Genomic DNA, 20,792 nt, shown 5'->3' with positions numbered 1-20,792 from the left:
TCTGAAGTTGGTAAAATCACATGACGTTAATTCATTGGTAAATCACGTGACTTGTCAGAGTATCCGGGTAATACTGTAGGATAGTTGCTTTGGCATGAGTCGTTCAAGTAGTGGCGTTCGGCCGGTGCCACCGACGTCGCGGCTTGTTACTCTCGATTTGATGTTGCGTACGTTTATGAACTCGGTTGAATTTACGCGCATGGAGCCAAAGAACTGGGACGCAGTTGCCAGACTCGTGCCAGGGACGACTGCAAGAGAAGTAATTTGATTGGTTGCTCAATGATTGAATTTTTGAATTCGTTTTTTTGTGTTTTAGTGTGCTAAACGATGGAAGGAGCTTCTTTTATCGGGGCTAGCTCCTCAAGGAGCGGAGGGTTTGACTGCACAGGGCAGACCGTTTTCTACTCAATCACAGACTCAGCATTTGTCCAAGTTTGTCAAGTCAATGCTTCAAGACAGCAGGAAGGGAAACTCTTCGACAACATCAGAAAGTGAGGAATGGTGACAAAGAACGAAAAGTATTGCACTGTATTGCTTGTGACCGGCAGTTTGTGAATAGAAATTAAAGGAAATTTTAGGCAAGGAGCTAGAAGTGTAATGGAAATGCTGCCAATATTAGATGGCTTTTTGTGTCTGCTTGGCTGTGTGCTGTTTGTGTTGCAATAATATCAGGTGTAGATGTTGCTCTGAGGGTGCAGGGACATGGGATGTTATTGTTTGTTTGATTGTTTGTTGTGTGTGTGTGTGTGTGTGTGTGTGTGTGTGTGTGTGTGTGTGTGTGTGTGTGTGTGTGTGTGTGTGTGTGTGTGTAGCCTCGGCCTCCCAGACCCGTGTAGTGCCGATTCAAAATTGTCGTCCACGGGTCTGGGATGGTACCGCCTCTTCTCAATATATTGCGGTTGGTTCTAGGACCAGCATTAGTGTTCAGTTTCATAATGGCGGTTGGTCCTAGGACCAGCATTAGTGTTCAGTTTCATAATGCATACCTTTCCAATTACGGCGGTAATCAATGAAGACATGTCATGCGTATCTGCTGTCTACCAAAGACTACACTATACACAAACAACGACTTGTAGTGCTCTCTTCACGCAAACTCACGTTCCTACACGTTGTGGTTTGTATTATGCGCCTGTCAACGGCAGTAACAACACCTAGTAAAGCCGTTTGTTCAAACCAATGCTTACCAGCCAGCCAGCTACATGCTCAACGACTTCATGATCACGTCTACTAGACAAAGTCTTGCAGAGAATTCACGGCGAAGCTTTGTCGCGATTTCGCAGCAAGTCACATCGAATCCTGACGATCGAGTCACAGCGGATGCATGCATCGCGAATTTTCATCGCGAATTTGCGGCTCCACTTGTGACTAACAGCTACTCGCAGCAGATTCACGGCGATCAGACACATGCCGATTGCATCCACGGCTCCACTAGTAAAAGTAAGTGTTTTCTAACATCCCGTTCGCGTTTCCTACTAACACACAAATGATAAAACCGTAGCCACTGTAAACACAAAGGTATCCGTGCAGCAGGATGTGACACAATGTTCTAGCGGGACATGTATCGTCGTTCTTGTATTACGGCCGTAATTGAAAAGGTATGCATTTATGAAACTGAATACTAATGCTGGTCCTAGGACCAACTGCAATATATTGAGAAGAGGCGGTACCATCCCAGACCCGTGGAGGACGATTTTGAATCGATGCTACACGGGTCTGGGAGGCCGAGGCTTGTGTGTGTGTGTGTGTGTGTGTGTGTGTGTGTGTGTGTGTGTGTGTGTGTGTGTGTGTGCATGTGTGTGTGTGTGTGTGTGTGTGTGTGTGTGTGTGTGTGTGTGTGTGTGTGTGTGTGTGTGTGTGTGTGTGTGTGTGTGTGTGTGTGTTACGACTTGCTATTGCTTGTCAGTCACAGTAAACCCTTTTGACATTTTTGACTAAAATTTTTTACAATTATTGTAGTTTGACTGTTTACTGCCCTATGCGCTTGTTTGATAATCTGTCTGTGTGTCTGTAATGTAACATATCAATTTCTGTTTTATGGATGTGAAGGTACTACAAATACAAAGACAGAGGTGACGAGAAAGTAAGTCACTGTTGATGTTGATATTGCAATGGATGGTAAGCTATACTTGGCTGTTAGCAGACTAAGCCTTTCACAGAAAGCTGTCACTTCAGAGGTAAATTAAAGATTAAACGTGAAGATTATTGTCTGACTCTGAAGCCTGGGCATTTAATTGTTCACTTTCTTGCTTGTCTACCTATAAATGTATAACTGTATGTTTGTCTGTTTTGTCTATCCGTCTTTCTGTCTGTCAGTTTGTTTGTGTGTCTGGTTTATTCAACTATACGTGCAATCTGCATCTACTTGTCGTCTAGTTAGTTTACTTCTTGGTTTCTTATGTTTACGTATCTGCTTCACACACACACACACACACACACACACACACACACACACACACACACACACACACACACACACACACACACACACACACACACACACACACCGAGGCTGAAGTTGGTGATTGTTGTCAATCAGATATGTTTGTGATTCGCAGTTGAGATCAGAAAGCAGCAATTCTCTGATGGCACTTTCATCACCTCCTTCTTCATCTGAGACTAAGTATGTACGTATCTTGATTGTTCTTTGCAGCTTGCAGGTCAACAAGTTTTTAATCAATAAATTTACAATTTAGCACTGGTTCATTTAGTTTATTATTTTCTAAAACTTAGTTGTCATTTTTATGTTTTACAACTACAATAAAAATACATCCAGCACACAGCATGCCTATACTAACAAGTACAAGGTGCATTCTGTTTTGTCTGTATAGTTTCAAGTTCAGTACATGACATCATCAATTTAAGCAAGCTCATCACTTCTTGCAGAGTCTTCAATGAATATTTATTATTTTAGTTTGCATATATGGGTAAGCTTTTGTCAAATAGGCGCGTTGCCCAATTTTGATGCTAATGTAAAGATAAATATCTTATTTAAAATATTGGACGGCAAACATTGCACACACAAGTTGTCGGCTGGATTGTTGAACATGGGCATTCAGGCAAATACATTGTAATGAATTTACAAATTACTGTATGTTGTGACATTAGCAAGTTTTTGTGGTCTGAACTTTCTCTAGCTAGTAAAAGTATTAATAATACAAAATGCTACAAATTAGCTTTAGTCTAAAATTAGTGTTTGTGACGTGCGGTGGTGTTCTTCTTGTTGCTGCAAAGCAAGAGTTGTTGTCTATGAGATGCTTTGACTTGCTTGATGTGCAATTGTGATTGATTTGCACTCTTACTTTATGCTGTAATGATGATCTTATGCTCTTAGCTGTGAAATGTGAACGTACATGCTGCTAGACATAATCGGTAGGATCATGGCTTACTGCATGGATGCTTAAAGGCAAATGATTAATTAAGTTGTGCTGAAAGACATATTCTCAGTGGGAATTTTGTAAATTTTGTTGACAGCATGACAAAAAGACTGGTTCACACTGATCTTGGTGCTTTTTAGTTTCTATTTAAAAGTAGTGTGGTGATATACTTTGCTGTTATCATATGGCGTTGATGTGGTGTTCCTATTCTGACTGTATGATGTTGTATTAGGAAACCGACCAAGTCCAGTGGTGAAAACTTAGTGATGGTGATTCATGTGTGTGACGAGGCAAAGAAAAGTATTCAGTGCGCCTTCTGTTATATACGTCTGCTGATTTGATTTCTAGTTTGTTTGAAGTTCAGAGAGACTTTATGTGTCCTCGTGACCTTCTGATGCACGAAATGCCGTTCTTTACTGAGCGCTTGTCAGACGAGGCACACCTAGGCAAACTGTTTGATATCTCTGTACACTGTGATGTTAGCATATTTCAATGGTTGATGTCTTACGTCAAACGAGGCATGCCCGATGACAAAGGAGTGCAAATACAGCAACCAAAAATTGGTATGTCAATCAGCTGGGGGTAGCAGTGTTTAGTGTCATATGTGATTGACTCTGTCACTATATCTTTTTGGTCTGTGACCAAATGTATATGTGAGTGCAGAATTTTAGCTTTGAAAGCAGAGGTTCTGCAAATTGTGTATCCACACATTGTGGTTATGTTTCTCTAGTGGTGACATTTTTCTTTTTATATGCTACTGGCTTGTTTGTAATTGAGTTGTTTTGTATGAGCTTATTTGGGATCGAACTGTGGTCAAGTCATACTCAGCAGGTCACCTGATAAGTCTGAGTCTGGATTCGTATATCTTGTGGTTGACTGTTCTCCAATCGAGTTATTGGCACACCAGCTGGAAATGAATAAGAGGCAGGGGGGGGGGGCATTACACCATAATCTAGACTTGAATGGTACTTGATTACATGCCAATGTTACATGGAACAGACAAGTTTGCTGATAAAGCACTGAGTCTTTTATGGATTCTAAGGGGAGGAGAGTTTACTAGTGGTTTGCCATTAAATGTCTTCATTGTTCCACTTTTATCTTGTTTGCCAACAAGAGACTTGCTGGCCAACAAGAGTTTACGAATGTTTTTCAAGTTTAATACTTGAAAGTATAGGTTTTGTATTATAGCCAGTAAGTCCTTTAGTTGATGAACATCAACTGTAGGTTTAGGGAGTCAGTTGTCCAAATCACTTATAGAAGCAGACATTGTCAGCAAGAACATTTGAAAATTTAGCAAACTCTTGCTACGAGAGTGTAGATCTGATAAGTGATTAACTACTGTATGCAAACAAGAGTGTGTGTGTGTGTGTGTGTGTGTGTGTGTGTGTGTGCGCGCGCGCGCGTGCATGCATGCATGTGTGTGTGTGTGTGTGTGCGCGCGCACGCGCGTGCATGCATGCGTGCGTGCGTGCATGCGTGTGTAATGGGACAGTGTTGTAGTACACAATGTTACTGTAATTTCTAAGGAAATTAGTATTTACTTGGTCTCTATTAGTGGAGATTGAGTCAACTTATGAGAAATATGAACAGGCTTGTTGACATCTTCTATGTACATCTAAGTTTAATTAATTGATACTCAAGCTTGACCATTTTGTGGGGTTTGTATAGTATCTGCTATTTCATATGTTCTGTAGTCGCTTAGTATACCTTCATTGATGTGGCCCAGTGTCTAGATTCTGAAAGCTCTAAACAGTAGGGGTGTTAATGTGTTAGACTTAATGTCTTTCGTGATGAGTGTACTGTGCCAACTATTTGTTAACTGTGAATTTTGTTGCTCTGGTTAGAGTCACATATTGTTGTTTCCTTACTGGTTTCATCTAATTACTTGCTAATGGAGCCTCTGGTAAGATTTTTTGATGCTGGTGTGCAATGTCATTTGAAATGGCTACTTGCCACAGGTGGAGCAATGCATTAACTATATACACGACAATATTTCAACAGTTGTCGCAGCGCCTTCCAATATGAATTGCATAGCTGATGAACTGCTAGACAGGTGCTTTGTGTTAATTTACACCGTTGAGTGTATTGTTTTTTGGTTGCTCTTTCCTTCTCGGCTACAGTACCACATTGTTGTGTATTGAAATTATGGTGTGTGTGTGTGTGTGTGTGTGTGTGTGTGTGTGTGTGTGTGTGTGTGTGTGCGCATGTGTGTGTGCGCATGTGTGTGTGTGCCGTGTGTGTAAATCTGTTTCAACTTTTACTAATTCTGAGAAACTGTGATTTATAGGTGTCAAGTAGACACACAGTGGAGTAGTTTCTCGTTTGCTTGAGGTTATGGGTTAGCATGGTGTATCAGATCCTGTCAAATTTAGTGTCCTATTGAAATGAGCTACCACAACACATGTAGTGGTATTCTAATATCTTGCACACAATTTTCATAAATCTGCAGGGCATACCAGTTGCCATTCATGGATGGAGTTAAACTTGACATATTATTTTTGTACAATTGTTGGGTAAAACCATAATAGTTATATATATTTTCTTGCAAATGAATATTATGTATATATAAAAATGTTTGTCATCTGAAGAGGACATCTCTAACTGTCCACACACCCATATGTTGGGAGATGTTGAAAAGTAGATTGTCATAGACCAACCTGCTTGTAGTGTTCTCACATAACCTTATAAAGACAGGTTCTGTTTGAGGAAATGGAGTGTTGTTATTGTCTATGGTAAGCTACTGTTGTCCTCTGTTTTTCCAACTTAGCAAAGCTTCATTGATAATTTTGCAGATTGATAAAGATGCAGATTAAGACATCCATTTTTCTTAAACCAATTGATCATATGACACATAAAGGGGAAATATTTCATTTAATTAAGTACAGTGGGATGTTCTCTAGATTGATCAGATCGAAATCACATTCTATCAAACAAGCTAAGTACCATCCAGTTTGGGTTTAGTATGCATATGGTACTAGATAACTTGAACAAAATGGGATCAAGCAGGTATCTAGGTATATCAATGCTTAAGAGCAGACCAGATTTACTGGTTGTATTTAGGGAGACTTAGTTCATTAAGTGCTGAGCTCGTGCACTCTTTTAAGATGCTTTCCTCTTTTCTGAGCAAGTCAACTAAGGCTAATTGTTTATTCAGACAGGTAAAATCTGTTTTCTGGCACATAGTCTCTTGGGACAAGAGAATGGGTTGAATCTTCTTTGCCAGTGGTAATGTTGCAGTTGACCTTGGTGACAGTTATTTGTTTTGTGTTAATTTCTTATTGATATTTAGTGATATAGTGGAGAGCTTTACAATAATTATTGTATTGTAGCTTAGTATTACACATTTATCAAATATTAAGTTTTAAATTTGTTGCAGTGTAGAATGTACTTGTCACAACGTTGTTTTGCTAAGACTTTTTTACTAGAATTGCAAAGCTATTTGATCACAGTGTAGAATGTACTTGTCACAACGTTGTTTTACTGAGACTTTTTTACTAGAATTGCAAAGCTATTTGATCACAGTGTAGAATGTACTTGTCACAACGTTGTTTTACTGAGACTTTTTTACTAGAATTGCAAAGCTATTTGATCACAAAGAAATAGAAGAATTTAGAGACAAACGGGACAGATTTAAAAGGTTGACACCATCATTATATTGCCATTCTGTTAGTACACCATGTTCTGCCTTTTCAGCAAACTTTACTTCAAGAAAGTGCAAGAGCTGTTTGATCTTAGCCACAGCTCATCTCAATCACCAGCTAATGCCAGCACTCTTTTTCGTTGTTCTCATTGCTGCAAACTTATGACACATGAACTACAGTGGAAACTCAAGTGTGTACCCTCCAGGTAGATGATTGGTCATCTTTTGTCATAGTGAAGAGTTTGACTGATGTCTTGTTAATGTGACAGCATGACAATAGGATATAGAGGAGAGATTATGTACAATCACAGCAGGTGAGATTTGATGGGATTACAGCACTTAGGACGAGACCACAAGTGATGAGTGTGTAATTAATTGTCTTCTCATGGTGGTTCTACAGCTATCATGTGTAGGTACTGTATACTGTACACCCATGCCATCTGCCTCCTATGTAGGTAATTGACAGCTGGATGGATGGGCAGTGGGAGTAATTGTCTAAACCATTTGCTTGTTTAGTAGGATTCACAGTAGACTAGAAGGTGTTATTATGTGGCCTTAAGCATAGTCTAGCAATACATTTTTGTCTCACCACAGCATTTTTATCTTTCTAACGTGTTCCCCAGTTGTTCATGCTCATGGCCAGTTTATGAATCACAAAAGCTATGGTTTGACCTTATTAGGACTTGTCACCTAACAGTAAGCTGCAAGATGTTACTTGACCAGATACTGCATGGGGCAGAGACATCTAAACAAATTTTGAAATGTAGAGACTGATTTTAGATAACACTGCAGAGGGAGATTTGAAGGAGTCACTCTTGAATTAGTCACATGCTGAATGACAAGTAAACTTACAAGAGTGCTGAATACAGTTAATTGAGTGCATGGTCACATCAGACTAATAGTGTAATCAGTGTAACATACTGGTTTAAGATAGATTTTGACCAAATAGATGTCGTGCATATGTACTAGAAACTTGATGTTTCAGAGACCCTAGTTGGGATGTGAACAACTACTTGGTTGGTTTATGTGCCCAGGGGCAGACATGGAGACAGATATACTGGAAGTGTGTGGTAAACTGATATGTCATTGTCAGGTGTTGGTGTTTACTGTTGTGATTTAGGATTTGGTCTTTGATTAACGCTCTCCATTGTGTTCGATGTGGTCAGACCTTTCAATGTGCCTACTTTTCACGTTGTGCATATCACCCACAGCCTTCATCTTTTGAACCTTTGAGTGCAACAGGAAAGTATCCTTGTTGTGAAACGAAGTGCATTAGATTTGGCTCTTTGGAACAAAATGAGGTCTTTACTTATACCCTGCCTAGTCTGTAGAGCTGTAGAGGCATTGATTACGTAGGGCTGTTCCTTTCGAGATCATGAAGTTTTATGTGGAGATGCGTCTCTTACTAGAAGCAATTCATCTCTAGCCAACTCTTCTTCTATATTGGATATTGTCATTCAGTATCGTGACCTTATCTACATACAACACAAGGACACGGTGCTGCCAAATTCATTGTCAGTATACTAACCAGGATTGCTGTTTGTGACTTTACTCTAATAATATGGACTCCACTGTTGTTTATGTGTGTCAGGGAAGTGCCAGTGAATGTTTTCAGTAAGGATGAAGAAGCCAGCTGTCTGCTTACAGTTGATGTATGATAGGATATTACTATACATAACAAATTGTGTTTTCAATCTGTCTGCATGTCAATTAGGAAGCCATTGAGCGAGCATCCTCTTCTTTGTCCAATCTAACTCAAGGAGTAGCAGTGACTGGTTACAGTCAATTGGTTGAGACTAATTCAGACACTGATGACCTAGACACTGACCTCGGGCAAGAAGAGGAAGATGATGATGACGAGACAGAAGAAGATGCATCCATAACCCCACATGGTCCTCTTATAATATGACAATTGGATTTAAAATCTGGTACAAAAACGTGATGATTTCATTTAGTCTTTTCCGCAAAATCAAAACATAGAAGTAGGGGAAAGAAATTTGTTTTACATTCGTCAAGAGAAGGATCACCCTTTCAAGTATTGACTTCATTGTCCTTTCTCTGATTGAACATAATATTGTACTTTGTACTTAGGGTGTTAAATTGGGATCAGAGAGGAAAAAGTTTGTTTACGTATTTGTAATGAATGCACATTATTATCGGTCTCTTACTATTGATTTTCTTAGGAAAGTTGGAAGACCATGTTTGACTTGGGACTTATCCAAATCACTACGTTGGAATCAGGATAACCAAAGGGAGATTGGTAAACCTGTTCGTTAATCAAACCTCAACTCTGATGATGCAGCTCGGTATAACTTGATTTTCCAGAGGAAAAGCGGATGCAGAATTTGATGCTGCGTCTGACGTCGAATCGTCCTCTCAGTAAAAGCAACAAATCAAAGGATGTCAGTAGTACTAGTGTTAAACACAAGAGGTGCTAACAAGCACTGAAATAGGATGTCCTGTCTGTCTAGCATCCTGGTGGCATGTTCTGTCAGCTTGAGGAGAAATGGAGAGCGCGCCATTTTAGTTCCAAACCATCATCATCATCTAGCAACCAGACGAGGTCAGTTCGTCTTTCCAAGCAGTTTTTTTATCGTCTGTTTAGTATAGCACCTTTGTCTAATCGGTGAGGAAATTGTTTGTTTTATTAGGCGCAGAATTTTTCCTAGAGGATCCAACTGAAACTGATGTTTTAGTGTTTGGTGTCAACGTGTTCCAACACGCACGTCAATGAATCCCCAGAGGTACACGTACAGTGTGTGTGTGTAATGAGCAATTGGCACGGTGCCACACAGTCGTGTCATTTGCATTAGACTTCTCGTCCATAAGTTACTACACTCAACTAGCTGCTAATGAAATGATAGCCCACGCTGTCTGCGCACTTGTAGAGAGTGCTTGTATCGTACAATGTTTGTACAACAGGAGGGTCTGGCTTCTCTGCCAGCTGGTAACTTCACTGTTCACGTGCAGCTTCACGTGACGCTCACATTGCGATTGACTCTGTTTGGCAATAAAATGACGTGTCCTACCGCAAACAAAGCTCCCACAGTTGATGTTGGCGGCAAAACGAGCATATGTAATTATTCACTTCTATTCGAAAAGAAATACATCAAAGATCTAGATAGAAACTCTAGTAGTGCTGTCATATCTACTGAATAAATAGCATAGAAAATCAAAAGATCAGTGGCCTCTATGTACACTATACAATCGTTAGACAACGTTCTGTCCTAGAACTACAATACGATATTGTGGTACTCTACAATGAGTCCTGAATACAATGGGCAAAGTTGCATACAGAGCAGTGACACTAGCATTTCGTCACCCTCACACCCTACTGACAATTCTATCACTATTCTAAAACAATGTGTACAAGTTCAGAACTCGAGAACGCGCGTGCAGCTGTACAAGGGTGCTGGCTTTTGTCGCATCGGTCGTTTATCAAGGCAAGAACGGGCACGTCGTCGTAATCAGGTCCGATATCTGTGATCACATCGCTGCCACTGCAAACGCAGCCGCAGTAGGGACGACCAGACCGACGACACGACGCAGAAAGTTGCGCACACGCCTCCTCAAACGATTACCGAAGTTGTGAACGAGGGTCGACGCGACGGACGAAGCCACCGAGGAACGACGTTCAGTCGACGTCGAGAAAGACAAGGACAAAGAGAGTGACGACTCGGACAGCTCGCTGTCGATGGCGTTACCAATATCACCGAGGCGTGCAGCGACGGCGCTGATGGGCGACAGGTCGTGGTAACGGTGGTCGGAGTTGTCCATGATAGGTAGGCTGGCGGTCGATTCCCGTCTCTGCAGGGAGGTGCTGCTGCCTCTGATGTCCAAGCTCAAGCTCACGCCACGTCGTCGCCGCAGGCTCTGCTGAACGTCGCTCATTGCAGGAAGAGGTCGAAAAAGTTGGCTGGTTCCTCCTGCAAACGTTTGCAAGCAAATGATGAGATGTGGTCACGAGTGTTGTTGATACTGTGCGTTTCGCGGGGCGTGTCCGGGGATTACCCAACAGCAGTTGCTAAGTTCTGGTTGGCCACTCTCGATAATCGCGTCATGGGAGTTGTAGCGAATGCGCTAGTCCCTGTTGATAAAGTGCGATTAGCGTTGAATGAGAGGGTCATGCGGCCGTTGCGTGTGGGGATGGTGCGGAGTGTGACGGGCGAACAATAATAATAAGTTTGAATTGCATAACGCGGATACAAAGCTAACTGTATTACGAAATAGAATAAGCAAAGAGTGGCGTAAGCCCTTGACAAATTCGGGTCTGAATTTGTTAGTTTGCACGTGCATTAGCATCTTATCTAATTGCAGCTCCGCCTCAATTATCACCTCATTTACGCAAGACGTCATCCTTTTGTTTGCGCGGAGTGGCAACGCGTGTCCGGTAGAAACCAACGATTTTCTACCGTGCCAACGCCAGAGCCAAGAGTTATGATGGTGGCTTCGTGCGTTGATAGAGTAGTAGGTGAGAGGTAAGAGTTAATTAAATTAAGATGAGTGATGATGTGGCTGTGAGTAGAAGGATTAGTAATGATGACTAGGATGTTGTCTGATGTATTGTAACTGTAAACACGCTTATTTCTGTTTTGTTCTCTTTTTTGATTTCTTCTTCTTCTTGGGGGGGACAGTGGCCGACGCCCAGGTTGATGTCATTAGTTGTCTTCTCATTTCCTGTTGTGGTGACTGGTCAGGATATTCTGTGGGTGGCTGAGGCTTGGGATTGGAAACCTTCCAAAATCAAAGCAGCAGAAAGGGACTAAGATGAGGCTGTACAAGTTGATAGTGATACAATATTGCAATGTATACCCTTTTTGTATCCTGTGCGTCTATGGCACTGAGAGGGACGACGCGTTCTCTTGATTCAAAATGTCTCCAAACTTGGACATAGATTTGATATAATTATCAAGGTAAGTACTGGTTGGTCATACATGTACTTACCTTGAGCTGCCTCAGCAAGATTGCGGACTTTCAGGCCATTCTTTTGTCCTCCAGCAGCTATAACTAGGGGATTGTCAGGTGAAAAAACGGCAGAAAAAACAGGACCCTGACCAGAAAGGAAAGTAATACAAGTAATGAACTAAGAAATCATTACTAAATAAATGTACATACGAGTTTGAAGTCGGTTGTGGAGATGTGAGCCGGTCTATAATCCTACACAAGAGAATAGTGATTCACTGAAGCAGATCGAGTCTTCTTTTGCTCACTTTGATGTCCCACACTTTGACAGTCTTGTCTTCGGAAGCAGTCAACAGACAACCAGGAATTTCACTACTAAGACAGAGTGCTGCAACAAAGAAATGAAAATTTGGTTCTCAGTATTTTTGTGTCCTACTTGCAGGCCATAGTATAATACAATAAAGTAGACATTCAGTGCACCTGAATTCAGTATAGAATTGTGAAGGCATACCATACTGGTACTGAAACATCACTAAATTTAGTGCACTGATACAGACTGACTATCACTCTTTCTTTAGACTGAAATCCTTTCTGAAAGTTATATGGTCACCAATTGCTCCAAGCAAGGCTTTTTATAGACTGCACTTAGAATCCATTTTCAACATTTATATTTAATTAACATCATGTTCTTGACTGTTTATGCAGGTTTAGGTTGTTTAGGTATAGGCATTGTTTTAAGTACAGTGACCCCAACATTGTGCTTTGGTTGTTTCTCAGTATGACGAGTTTTTGCTCATTTGAGTTTTTGCTCATTTGGTTATATTAAAAACAGACAACATCAATTACAATAAAGGAGGCCTAAAATAAATAGATCTATCAACCCAGAAGGCGCCTTTTAGTAATATGAGATCCTTAAAAGTAATTATCACTCATGAATGGTGCCAGTAATTCTATAGAACCCCTTCCAGCAGCATTGGGAAACAGATACTATTACATTACTACACACACACACACACACACACACACACACACACACACACACACACACATGTATGATGCAAGACTCTAATTAGTTAGGTGCTCCTAAAACAATTGCCTTAATTGATTAATTGAAGCCTGAAAAATTAATTTGTGGCACAGGTGGCCTTACTAATGGGGCAGCTGAAGAGATTTCAATATTAATTAAGTTAAGCCTAGCCTCTAGTGTTGCCATCGGATACATCATTCTAACAGAGGTAACTTGTAAAGTAATTTGCAACTATATGGCTGTTGAACTCAACATACTTACTGACCTGTCACTGCCGACTGGTGAGCGTGAAGGGTAAAGACCGATGATTCGCTTCGAGCATCTACTCCCATAACAAAACCATTATCAGTACCGACCTGCAAAACCAAACACCAAACATTCTCTGTAGTGGCTATGACTGTAATCGTAACGTCTCATAGTAGATCTACCTACCAAGAAGTAATAAGGGTCCAGGTGATTCCATATAACGTTTTCTACTTCTCCTTCAAATGACCAAGATTTGACACTAGACTGGAGATGAGACTATAGTCAATATTATCTGGTGCTTTGTTTGACTTATATCTGCTTACATCGGGACTCCGACAGTCATAGACTCTAGCTGTTCTAAATGTCAGAACCAATAACTGTCAAAGAAATAGCAATGAACTGATGAACATACTTGTCCATTGATCCAGACAGAAGACTATTTGCTTCATATGGATGCCACATAAGTGACTGTACCTGCCAGATGAAAACACTAGTACAATATAGACTATACAACGTTCATGGTTCATCATTGTGGCCATGCCATGATCTACTATTTCTGTTGTATACGGTAATTCAAATTTGAATTTTATTGCGTCAAACAGTCTCATTACGTTCTAAATGGTTTCAGCATGTAACATGGACTTGTATAGGCATAAGACAAAACACCGTTGTACATATCTAAGCTTCAAAGATGTTTGCGATTCAAAGAAAACCATTGAGACCAACTTTTTTGGGGTGACTCACAACAAGAATGGGCATTGTACACGCAGAATCTTACTTTGTCAGTATGATGTGCAATCGAATGAACACTCTCACCCCTTGACATATCCCACAGCTGAATTGTCTGATCAGCTGACCCACTTGCAAGAATGTTTCTGTAAGACAAAATTCCATTGTGATGACAGGACAGCATATGGTATGAAAATATCAATAACAATAGGTATCAACCTGATTGTTTTGTTCCATGCCAGACTCATCACAGCATCACTGTGGCCATGAACAGTCTAGTAAAACATTAGACCAATAATAATTAATGTGCGTCTATTGTAGTACCTTCAGCTATTTGTACAAGTAAAACACCATATACAGAAAATTTCATAGCTACAAACTTTACAAAATTGCTGTTTGTGTGCATAGTCACTGTACCATACTGTTGCTAATGGTGTCAAATTGTGATCCACTAAAAAAGGTTTTTAAAGCTCTCTAGGCTACTCACACTGCAACCTGCTGTTTTCTGTCTATGCGTTCAAACTGCGCTGTAAGAGTTAATGTAGTTAAGTGTATGACCAACGTGAAAAGTTTCATAGCTGCTGAATTTCACATTTGGTCTAGCCATTTGGTCCCACTTTTCGACATGTGCAATTATATCTTAACATAAATCATCAAATCTATGATTCCCTTGATTGTTGATTCCTTAGTAGGTAAATTAAAGTTTTGAGAAACATCAAATCCTTGCTTTCCAACACTGAATAGCATTTTCAGACCTCAAGCAGAATGAAATGCAGCACAGGTTTATGTATACTCCATATGCAAATGAGAACAATACAAAAGTAATGATGTGTTTATCTCAGACTTTTTAATTAACAACTTAATTTTAATTAGACAAAGTTTCAAATTATATGCTACCTTTTTCTTTGACTTAGACTTCTTTGAGTTTCTTCCTAAAACCAACACTGGCTCTACCTCATTGATTACATCTAAATCCCACACTTCAATGAATGGGTCCATTGTTCCAACAGCAATATAGTTACCTAGCAAACACAGAATCAAATCAAGCTTTACAAACACACATGCATGCATGCATCTACACACACACACACACACACACACACACACACACACACACACACACACACACACAAGGTGTACTATACCACGACCAGTTTCTGGGTGAGGATCGTAATCAAGCCACTCTACAGCAAGAGGAAATGCCGAAAGCAAAACGTTGTGATGAACAAACAAATGGTCTTCATCTGCATCGTATACATAAACATCCAATGTGCTCATATCTCCATCTGCCTTTCCACAAACAATCATGTTGTCTTGAGGTTTGATTCTTATACTTTCATCCTCATCCTCGTCTGCCTGTAAAAGCATGAAAGAATGACAACAACTACCGACACTATAGGTGTCTTATACTTGCTTCATCTTTCAGTGTGATATATGGATCATCAACATTACTAGCATAGTATGTCAGACCTGCCATTCCCGCTCCATCCATTTTAACACCTGAAACATAGAAGAAGCTCACATTTCACAGTGCAGGCTAACATGAAACCAGCTGATATCCAATTGGTCTTGGCAAGATGTTTTCGTAAAATGGGTCTTTTATAGTTTGTGTGTCAATCAGTTAGTCAATTTACTGTTTTGCCCACTCTGAGTGTTTGCATTACCTCTACCTTGTTGATCTGCTCATCAACTTCCCATTGTTCTTGTAGTAGATCTCTTTGAGCTGTGTACTAGTCATGGGTGTAGCATCTAGTCTGACCAGTCTGGCCATGGGTTTTTAGAAAAATACACTTTCACCAGACACTCAATGGCACCAATTTCCATTTTAAGGGTACATATATAGCCAATTAAATAATTAATATATTGTTACTCATGGCAGTACTTAGTACGTCTACCTAATAATCGGTGCTACATTGCCCTGCCCTTTAGCGAGCACTAGACTGGTCATCATTTGCTTCCTATGCCTCTGCTAGTGTTCTACCTGCACCCTTTTGGTAGAACCCCTCATTGCCTAACTAACCTCCTCCCCATACCCAAAACAACACAATTCAGACCTTCTAATTCTTCATCATCATAGCCAGTCATGTAGAGCTTGTCGATCTCATCCTCCAACTCGGCCACTACATTTGCTCTCTCATCGCTATCTTCCAACTCAACTTCCATTTCGTTGCCATCGTCATCATTTTCAACAACATTGGAAGCAGTAGCAGGAATTGAAAGGCTTGCAGCTGGATCTCCCTTTCTGTGACACAAACACCTTCCAAGTTGCAAAACTTGAAAAAAAATTGAAATATGACTACACAAAGCAGCTCTCAATTTCCAAGTTTACACACACACACACACACACACACACACACACACACACACACACACACACACACACACACACACACACACACAAAAGCAAGCACATCTTTAATTACTCAGTTTCATTGCTGATCTTGTTCATGGTATACTCCAGTACTGATATTTACTGTGTGACAATCACATACACTGACACGATGAGCAGAAACTTTAGTTACATATGTATACAGCATGTGTGCAATCTTTACGAGAATTTTTGTTACATAAATGTTGCCAAGTAAACAAAAATAACTACAAAAGTCTGTCAAGACAACACTGTTGTACTTCAATGCACAAAGCAGCTTGAATAGTTACTAGTTACAGCAACAGAACAACATTAGTGACAATAAAGCAAATTATGTATATTTAATTAATACACGAAGTTCTATAGTACGTTGTAGTATTCTTGCTATTATCTTCGAAAATCTTTGGTGCATGAATAATAAACATAAGACAAAATGAAATTGAAAACATAAATGGCAATTACATGGTTTTGAGTCAATGTTACAAATATCAATTAGCAACTTATTACCATTTTACTAATATGTCATTTTGTAGTGGCGTCTGTTCATTATGCGTGGCTGTAAAACCATCCTGTTATGTATGCTATTACGTCAGTTTGTCTCGAGCTTCTTCCAGCAACGCTTTCAGCTCATCGCTTGATAAACGTATCTGTGAAACCAGTAGCTACAGCAAGTTCAATCAAGGTAATATTAATGATAATATTGACCTTATCAGGTTCTTCTTTTGCTACTCCTTTCTTCACCCAACAAAGGCAGGACAGCATTGTCGTACATGTACATGAACGAACGTGCTTTCGCTGATGCCGTGGAGACCCCGATTGGCGTCACGTGGTGTTGTGAGCTAGACACCCTACTGTACCCGCCATCATACTTCCGGTAAGCCCAGTCCCGATCCCGGCTACTACACAAGAATGTTTGCATGATCACGTGGCGTCGCCCTTCTAACGATAGCCACATAGGTTAGTATCGTAATTCGATTTTAATTCAAAGTTTAGAGACAGATTTCACCTGTAATGCAAAACAGAGCTAACAAAATAGAAAAGCTATGAATATCCGTAGAAATATACAGGCATTCTTAATTAATTGAATAATTAATTAACAAATCTATTCTTCAAAAGATGCTTTCGATTGTGGCTTGATGAGAATGGATTTGGAAAAGCTGGCCATGTAGTGGGGCACGGGAGGCTTGGATTGTGAAACGGTTCCAACTCCAGCATGTTTTGCGAAAGCTTTCAGCCTCTTGTGGTGGCTCCGATTTTTTCGCAACGAGACAGTGGAGTCCTGTTGCTCTTCCTGCTGATATAGTGGGTTCAGTGAGAAACTGGCCAGAGCCTCTGTCCGTGAGCGCAACTTCAATTGGAGATCTGTTTCAGAAGATGCAACAAGGTCCGGCTGACTCTCGGATTTCTCTACTGCAGCGTCTTGTTTTCTGAAAACGCCTGTTGTTGTTGTTGTTGTTTCACTTTTTATGAGAGCACGTGCAGATGCTGAGGATTTGTGTAGAGAAACGCCGGCTAGCTCATGAGGCAGTGGATCTAGTAGATGAGCTCGTCTCGCAGTATTCAACTTTTGCAGCCAACTGACTACGGACGGTAGAGCTCCCACAATGGTGTGCCATTGAAGCTGTTCTGTTCGTGATTCCATCAAGTAGTCGGGCATGTATCGCTTGTAGTTGCACTCGTCTGGACTGTCATTTGATGATGACCAGCCATTCTTTCCCATTTTTTCGCTGCCTGTGTCTCTCGGTCTCCAAACGGTTTCCTCGGTGGCTTCTTGTGTAGTGCAGTCATGCATGACTTCCATGTAGAGCTTACTCACTCCTGCAGGACATCCACACTCATCTGCAGCCACGTGATTCTGCACGTGCACGCAGTCCGCGCATGCGCAGTTGCCACCGTTCTTGAGAAACGTGTGCAGAGACGTTTCTTGTTGACAAACGACTGGAGAAGTAGCACTACATTCTTCTTTCAAATTTGGAGAATAACATGTTTTTCGCCAGGTCTTGGTCGGTGACCTACCTAGCGGAATAGGAGGCAAAGGTAGCTGTAAGGTGATGGTCTTGGGCATGGCATCATGCTGTATTTCCCGTTGCACACGATCTTTTGATTCCATCACTTTTCTATTATACATTACAACAGAAAATATCTCAACTCCATGAATAGCACTAATATCAATGCAGTCTAAAGTACTGTATTATCTCTATGTATACATGTACTGGCCCACCATCCCCGTTCTCCTCACACACACACACACACACACACACACACACACACACACACACACACACACACACACACACACACACACGGCTATATATATAGACAGTTATGGGGACCATCTACTGGGTTGCGGAGAGGGAAACTGGAGAAATAGACGACACAACGCTCTTGCTGACGTAGTATTTGAAGCACTATTATCTGATAATGCCAATTGTCGTCGTGAACAACGGCTTTGTGGTGACTCGAATGCAAGACCAGGAGATGTATACCATCCACACTTTGAGAGAGGGCGACCGACTTACTTTGACATCACAATAAGAAATTCTCTCCAACCAACATATATGGTAAAGGCAGCTTGTCAAGCAGGGGTTGCGGCAGAAGCTGGAGAAAGAGAGAAAGACAGCTCATATAAAGACATTGTTAGTGAGAATGGAGGTGTGTTTTATCTACTAGTTGTTGAAAGTCTGGGCTTGTGGTCGCCGTCTAGTCTCCAGATTTTAAAATCAATCTGCAGAAGAACAACATTCCACAGTCACCTCACAATGAGCCAGGCCACGTCCTATTTCCACCAACGGCTTTCTATTAAACTCTGGTTGTATAATGCAAAGATAATTCTAGAGAGATTGTCGTAGATTGCTCTGATGACGTTCTAGACTTTTTGTAGAGTGAGGGGTTTGGGTTGGTTTTGGGTTAGTTTTTAAAAAGTATATATATATATATATATAATATATATATATATATATATATATATATATATATATATATATATATATATATATATATATATATATATACATATACATATATGTATCCAGACACATGTATCTAATATATTTGTGTATAAAAACTCATAAAAATAGATCAATTAGAGACATTTAGTAGCTCTGTTTCTGAGGATGGTAGAGACAGTGTAGATATAGGTACGGAATGGACGAAAAGACCGTCATATGTCAGTCGGGGAAGGGGGGGTTCTTGGGTTTAGTTTTTTCTTTTTTCTCTGTTTTTGTATTTTTTACACCAGCTAGTCCTGTGTGTGACACAGCAATAATAAAATAATAAAATTGTACTAGACGTACAATACACATGCAGTAGACACACTATGGTTATAATTATGGTCCCACTGTACACGTACCGCATATGAGCCGCTTCCAGTGCGGTCTTGTACGAATCGTAAGCAAGTCGCAGTTGCTGCGATAAATACCTATAAACATGTAAACGTATACATCATTATTGCTAATCACTCAGTGTTGTTGGTGCAGCAGACACGTGTGTACAGATAGCGAACATAAAGCGTCTAGTAGCCTGCAGTGCAGGAATTCCATAGCAGCTCGAACACACTCCTCTACTGACCCGTTTCCGAGAGCATTGTACAGTCGCGATTTCTCCGTTTGCATGTCGCCTTCCGTTCGACACACCGCGAGTGTCGAGAATGCGTTTTCCTTCCGGTATTGCTCCATGTACAGACGCGTGTCGTCATGGTGTCGGAAACTGTAACGAAAACGACCCTCCTCGCGTTCGTTTCTCGCCCAGATTGGCTTGTGACTGACAGCCTGGCTTCGAACTCGACAGCGCTGGTGTTTTCTGGCTTCCGGTGGATTTCCTAGGCTCAGTTTGCCTGCAACTGGCTCACCCGTTTCCCAGCCTGAGAAAGCGGCACGAGCGTTCATAGCAACGGAGCAGGAAATGGATCGAGTAACGTTACAACTGGGACGCGAACTCTACACCAAAGTCGGTATATACACAAGAGCATAGCAACGCCCTTCAATAATAAATATTTAGCTGCGACTGCGCATGTCGTATTCTGCATCATTTGCCTAATAAATAAATAAATTTACCGTCGACTCTCTTCGTGTCTCGTGTGTGCTAGGCGTGTGTTCTATACCGTGCTTTTTTTACGGTGGCTACCTAGAGAGTCTGCAGTACGTAGGTGCAGAATTATTAGGACCCGACTGACACATGTCGTTCCCGATTGCAGTCCCGGATTAATCAGATTGGCTAATTAATCGGATTAATCAGATTAATCAGTCAACTTCATTGAGTGACAGCCTCAGTCTGTGTCTAGACTCTAAAATCTGACTGTCTTTCTATTGTTGCGCCGTTGTAGCGTTCCAGTTGTAAAAAAGTCTACTTCCTCTTTTACCTCGGAGCTTTAGCGTACGCTTGATTGAACTGCGACTGTATACTAGCTAGCATGCGCAAGTTATGAGCCAAGTGAGACAAAACAACTTGGCCATGCCAACAACGGCCTAGCTAGACATTCTAGATCTAGATTAAATCTACAAAGGCAGT

At 40.8% G+C, this 20,792-nt stretch overlaps 3 protein-coding genes across 5 annotated transcripts; 1 reads left to right on the top strand and 2 right to left on the bottom strand.

Moving 5' to 3' along the window:
• The first annotated feature begins 93 nt into the window (after positions 1-93).
• Positions 94-10,221, top strand: LOC134178042 (SANT and BTB domain regulator of class switch recombination-like). Of its 2 annotated transcripts, none has more exons than XM_062644834.1 (23): positions 94-259; positions 317-491; positions 2,047-2,080; positions 2,141-2,174; positions 2,556-2,620; positions 3,607-3,674; positions 3,734-3,937; positions 5,219-5,277; positions 5,333-5,427; positions 6,946-7,011; positions 7,068-7,220; positions 7,284-7,328; positions 8,000-8,077; positions 8,135-8,315; positions 8,371-8,528; positions 8,606-8,666; positions 8,729-8,906; positions 8,970-9,049; positions 9,106-9,134; positions 9,198-9,274; positions 9,340-9,416; positions 9,486-9,577; positions 9,666-10,221. In XM_062644834.1, exons 1-23 carry the CDS (start codon positions 95-97, stop codon positions 9,694-9,696), a joined length of 2,205 nt encoding a protein of 734 aa, XP_062500818.1. In that variant the 5' UTR covers position 94; the 3' UTR covers positions 9,697-10,221. The 2 variants fall into 2 exon arrangements, with proteins under 2 accessions (XP_062500818.1, XP_062500810.1); XM_062644826.1 differs by having other exon boundaries at positions 2,138-2,174.
• An 822-nt stretch (positions 10,222-11,043) lies between these two features.
• LOC134178059 (periodic tryptophan protein 1 homolog) lies at positions 11,044-17,098 on the bottom strand. Of its 2 annotated transcripts, XM_062644845.1 has the most exons (17): positions 16,992-17,098; positions 16,875-16,933; positions 15,973-16,160; positions 15,329-15,418; positions 15,064-15,270; positions 14,816-14,940; positions 14,138-14,193; positions 13,968-14,064; positions 13,602-13,663; positions 13,513-13,546; positions 13,376-13,453; positions 13,209-13,299; positions 12,225-12,304; positions 12,130-12,171; positions 11,959-12,064; positions 11,827-11,897; positions 11,044-11,748 (listed from the first exon to the last, which is right to left on the bottom strand). In XM_062644845.1, exons 1-17 carry the CDS (start codon positions 17,046-17,048, stop codon positions 11,596-11,598), a joined length of 1,596 nt encoding a protein of 531 aa, XP_062500829.1. In that variant the 5' UTR covers positions 17,049-17,098; the 3' UTR covers positions 11,044-11,595. The 2 variants fall into 2 exon arrangements, with proteins under 2 accessions (XP_062500829.1, XP_062500837.1); XM_062644853.1 differs by lacking the exon at positions 16,992-17,098 and having other exon boundaries at positions 11,045-11,748; positions 16,794-16,909.
• Positions 17,099-17,221: 123 nt separating this feature from the next.
• Positions 17,222-20,255, bottom strand: LOC134186627 (uncharacterized). The gene is made up of 3 exons (XM_062654629.1): positions 19,854-20,255; positions 19,636-19,704; positions 17,222-18,403 (listed from the first exon to the last, which is right to left on the bottom strand). Exons 1-3 carry the CDS (start codon positions 20,168-20,170, stop codon positions 17,389-17,391), a joined length of 1,401 nt encoding a protein of 466 aa, XP_062510613.1. The 5' UTR covers positions 20,171-20,255; the 3' UTR covers positions 17,222-17,388.
• Between the last annotated feature and the right edge of the window lie 537 nt (positions 20,256-20,792).

The sequence above is a fragment of the Corticium candelabrum genome, chromosome 1 (assembly GCF_963422355.1).
Source record: "Corticium candelabrum chromosome 1, ooCorCand1.1, whole genome shotgun sequence".
In the NCBI taxonomy this organism is placed as follows: Eukaryota; Metazoa; Porifera; class Homoscleromorpha; order Homosclerophorida; family Plakinidae; genus Corticium; species Corticium candelabrum.
Note: the sequence above shows the minus strand (reverse complement) of the source record. Positions and strands in the feature narration are given on the sequence as shown.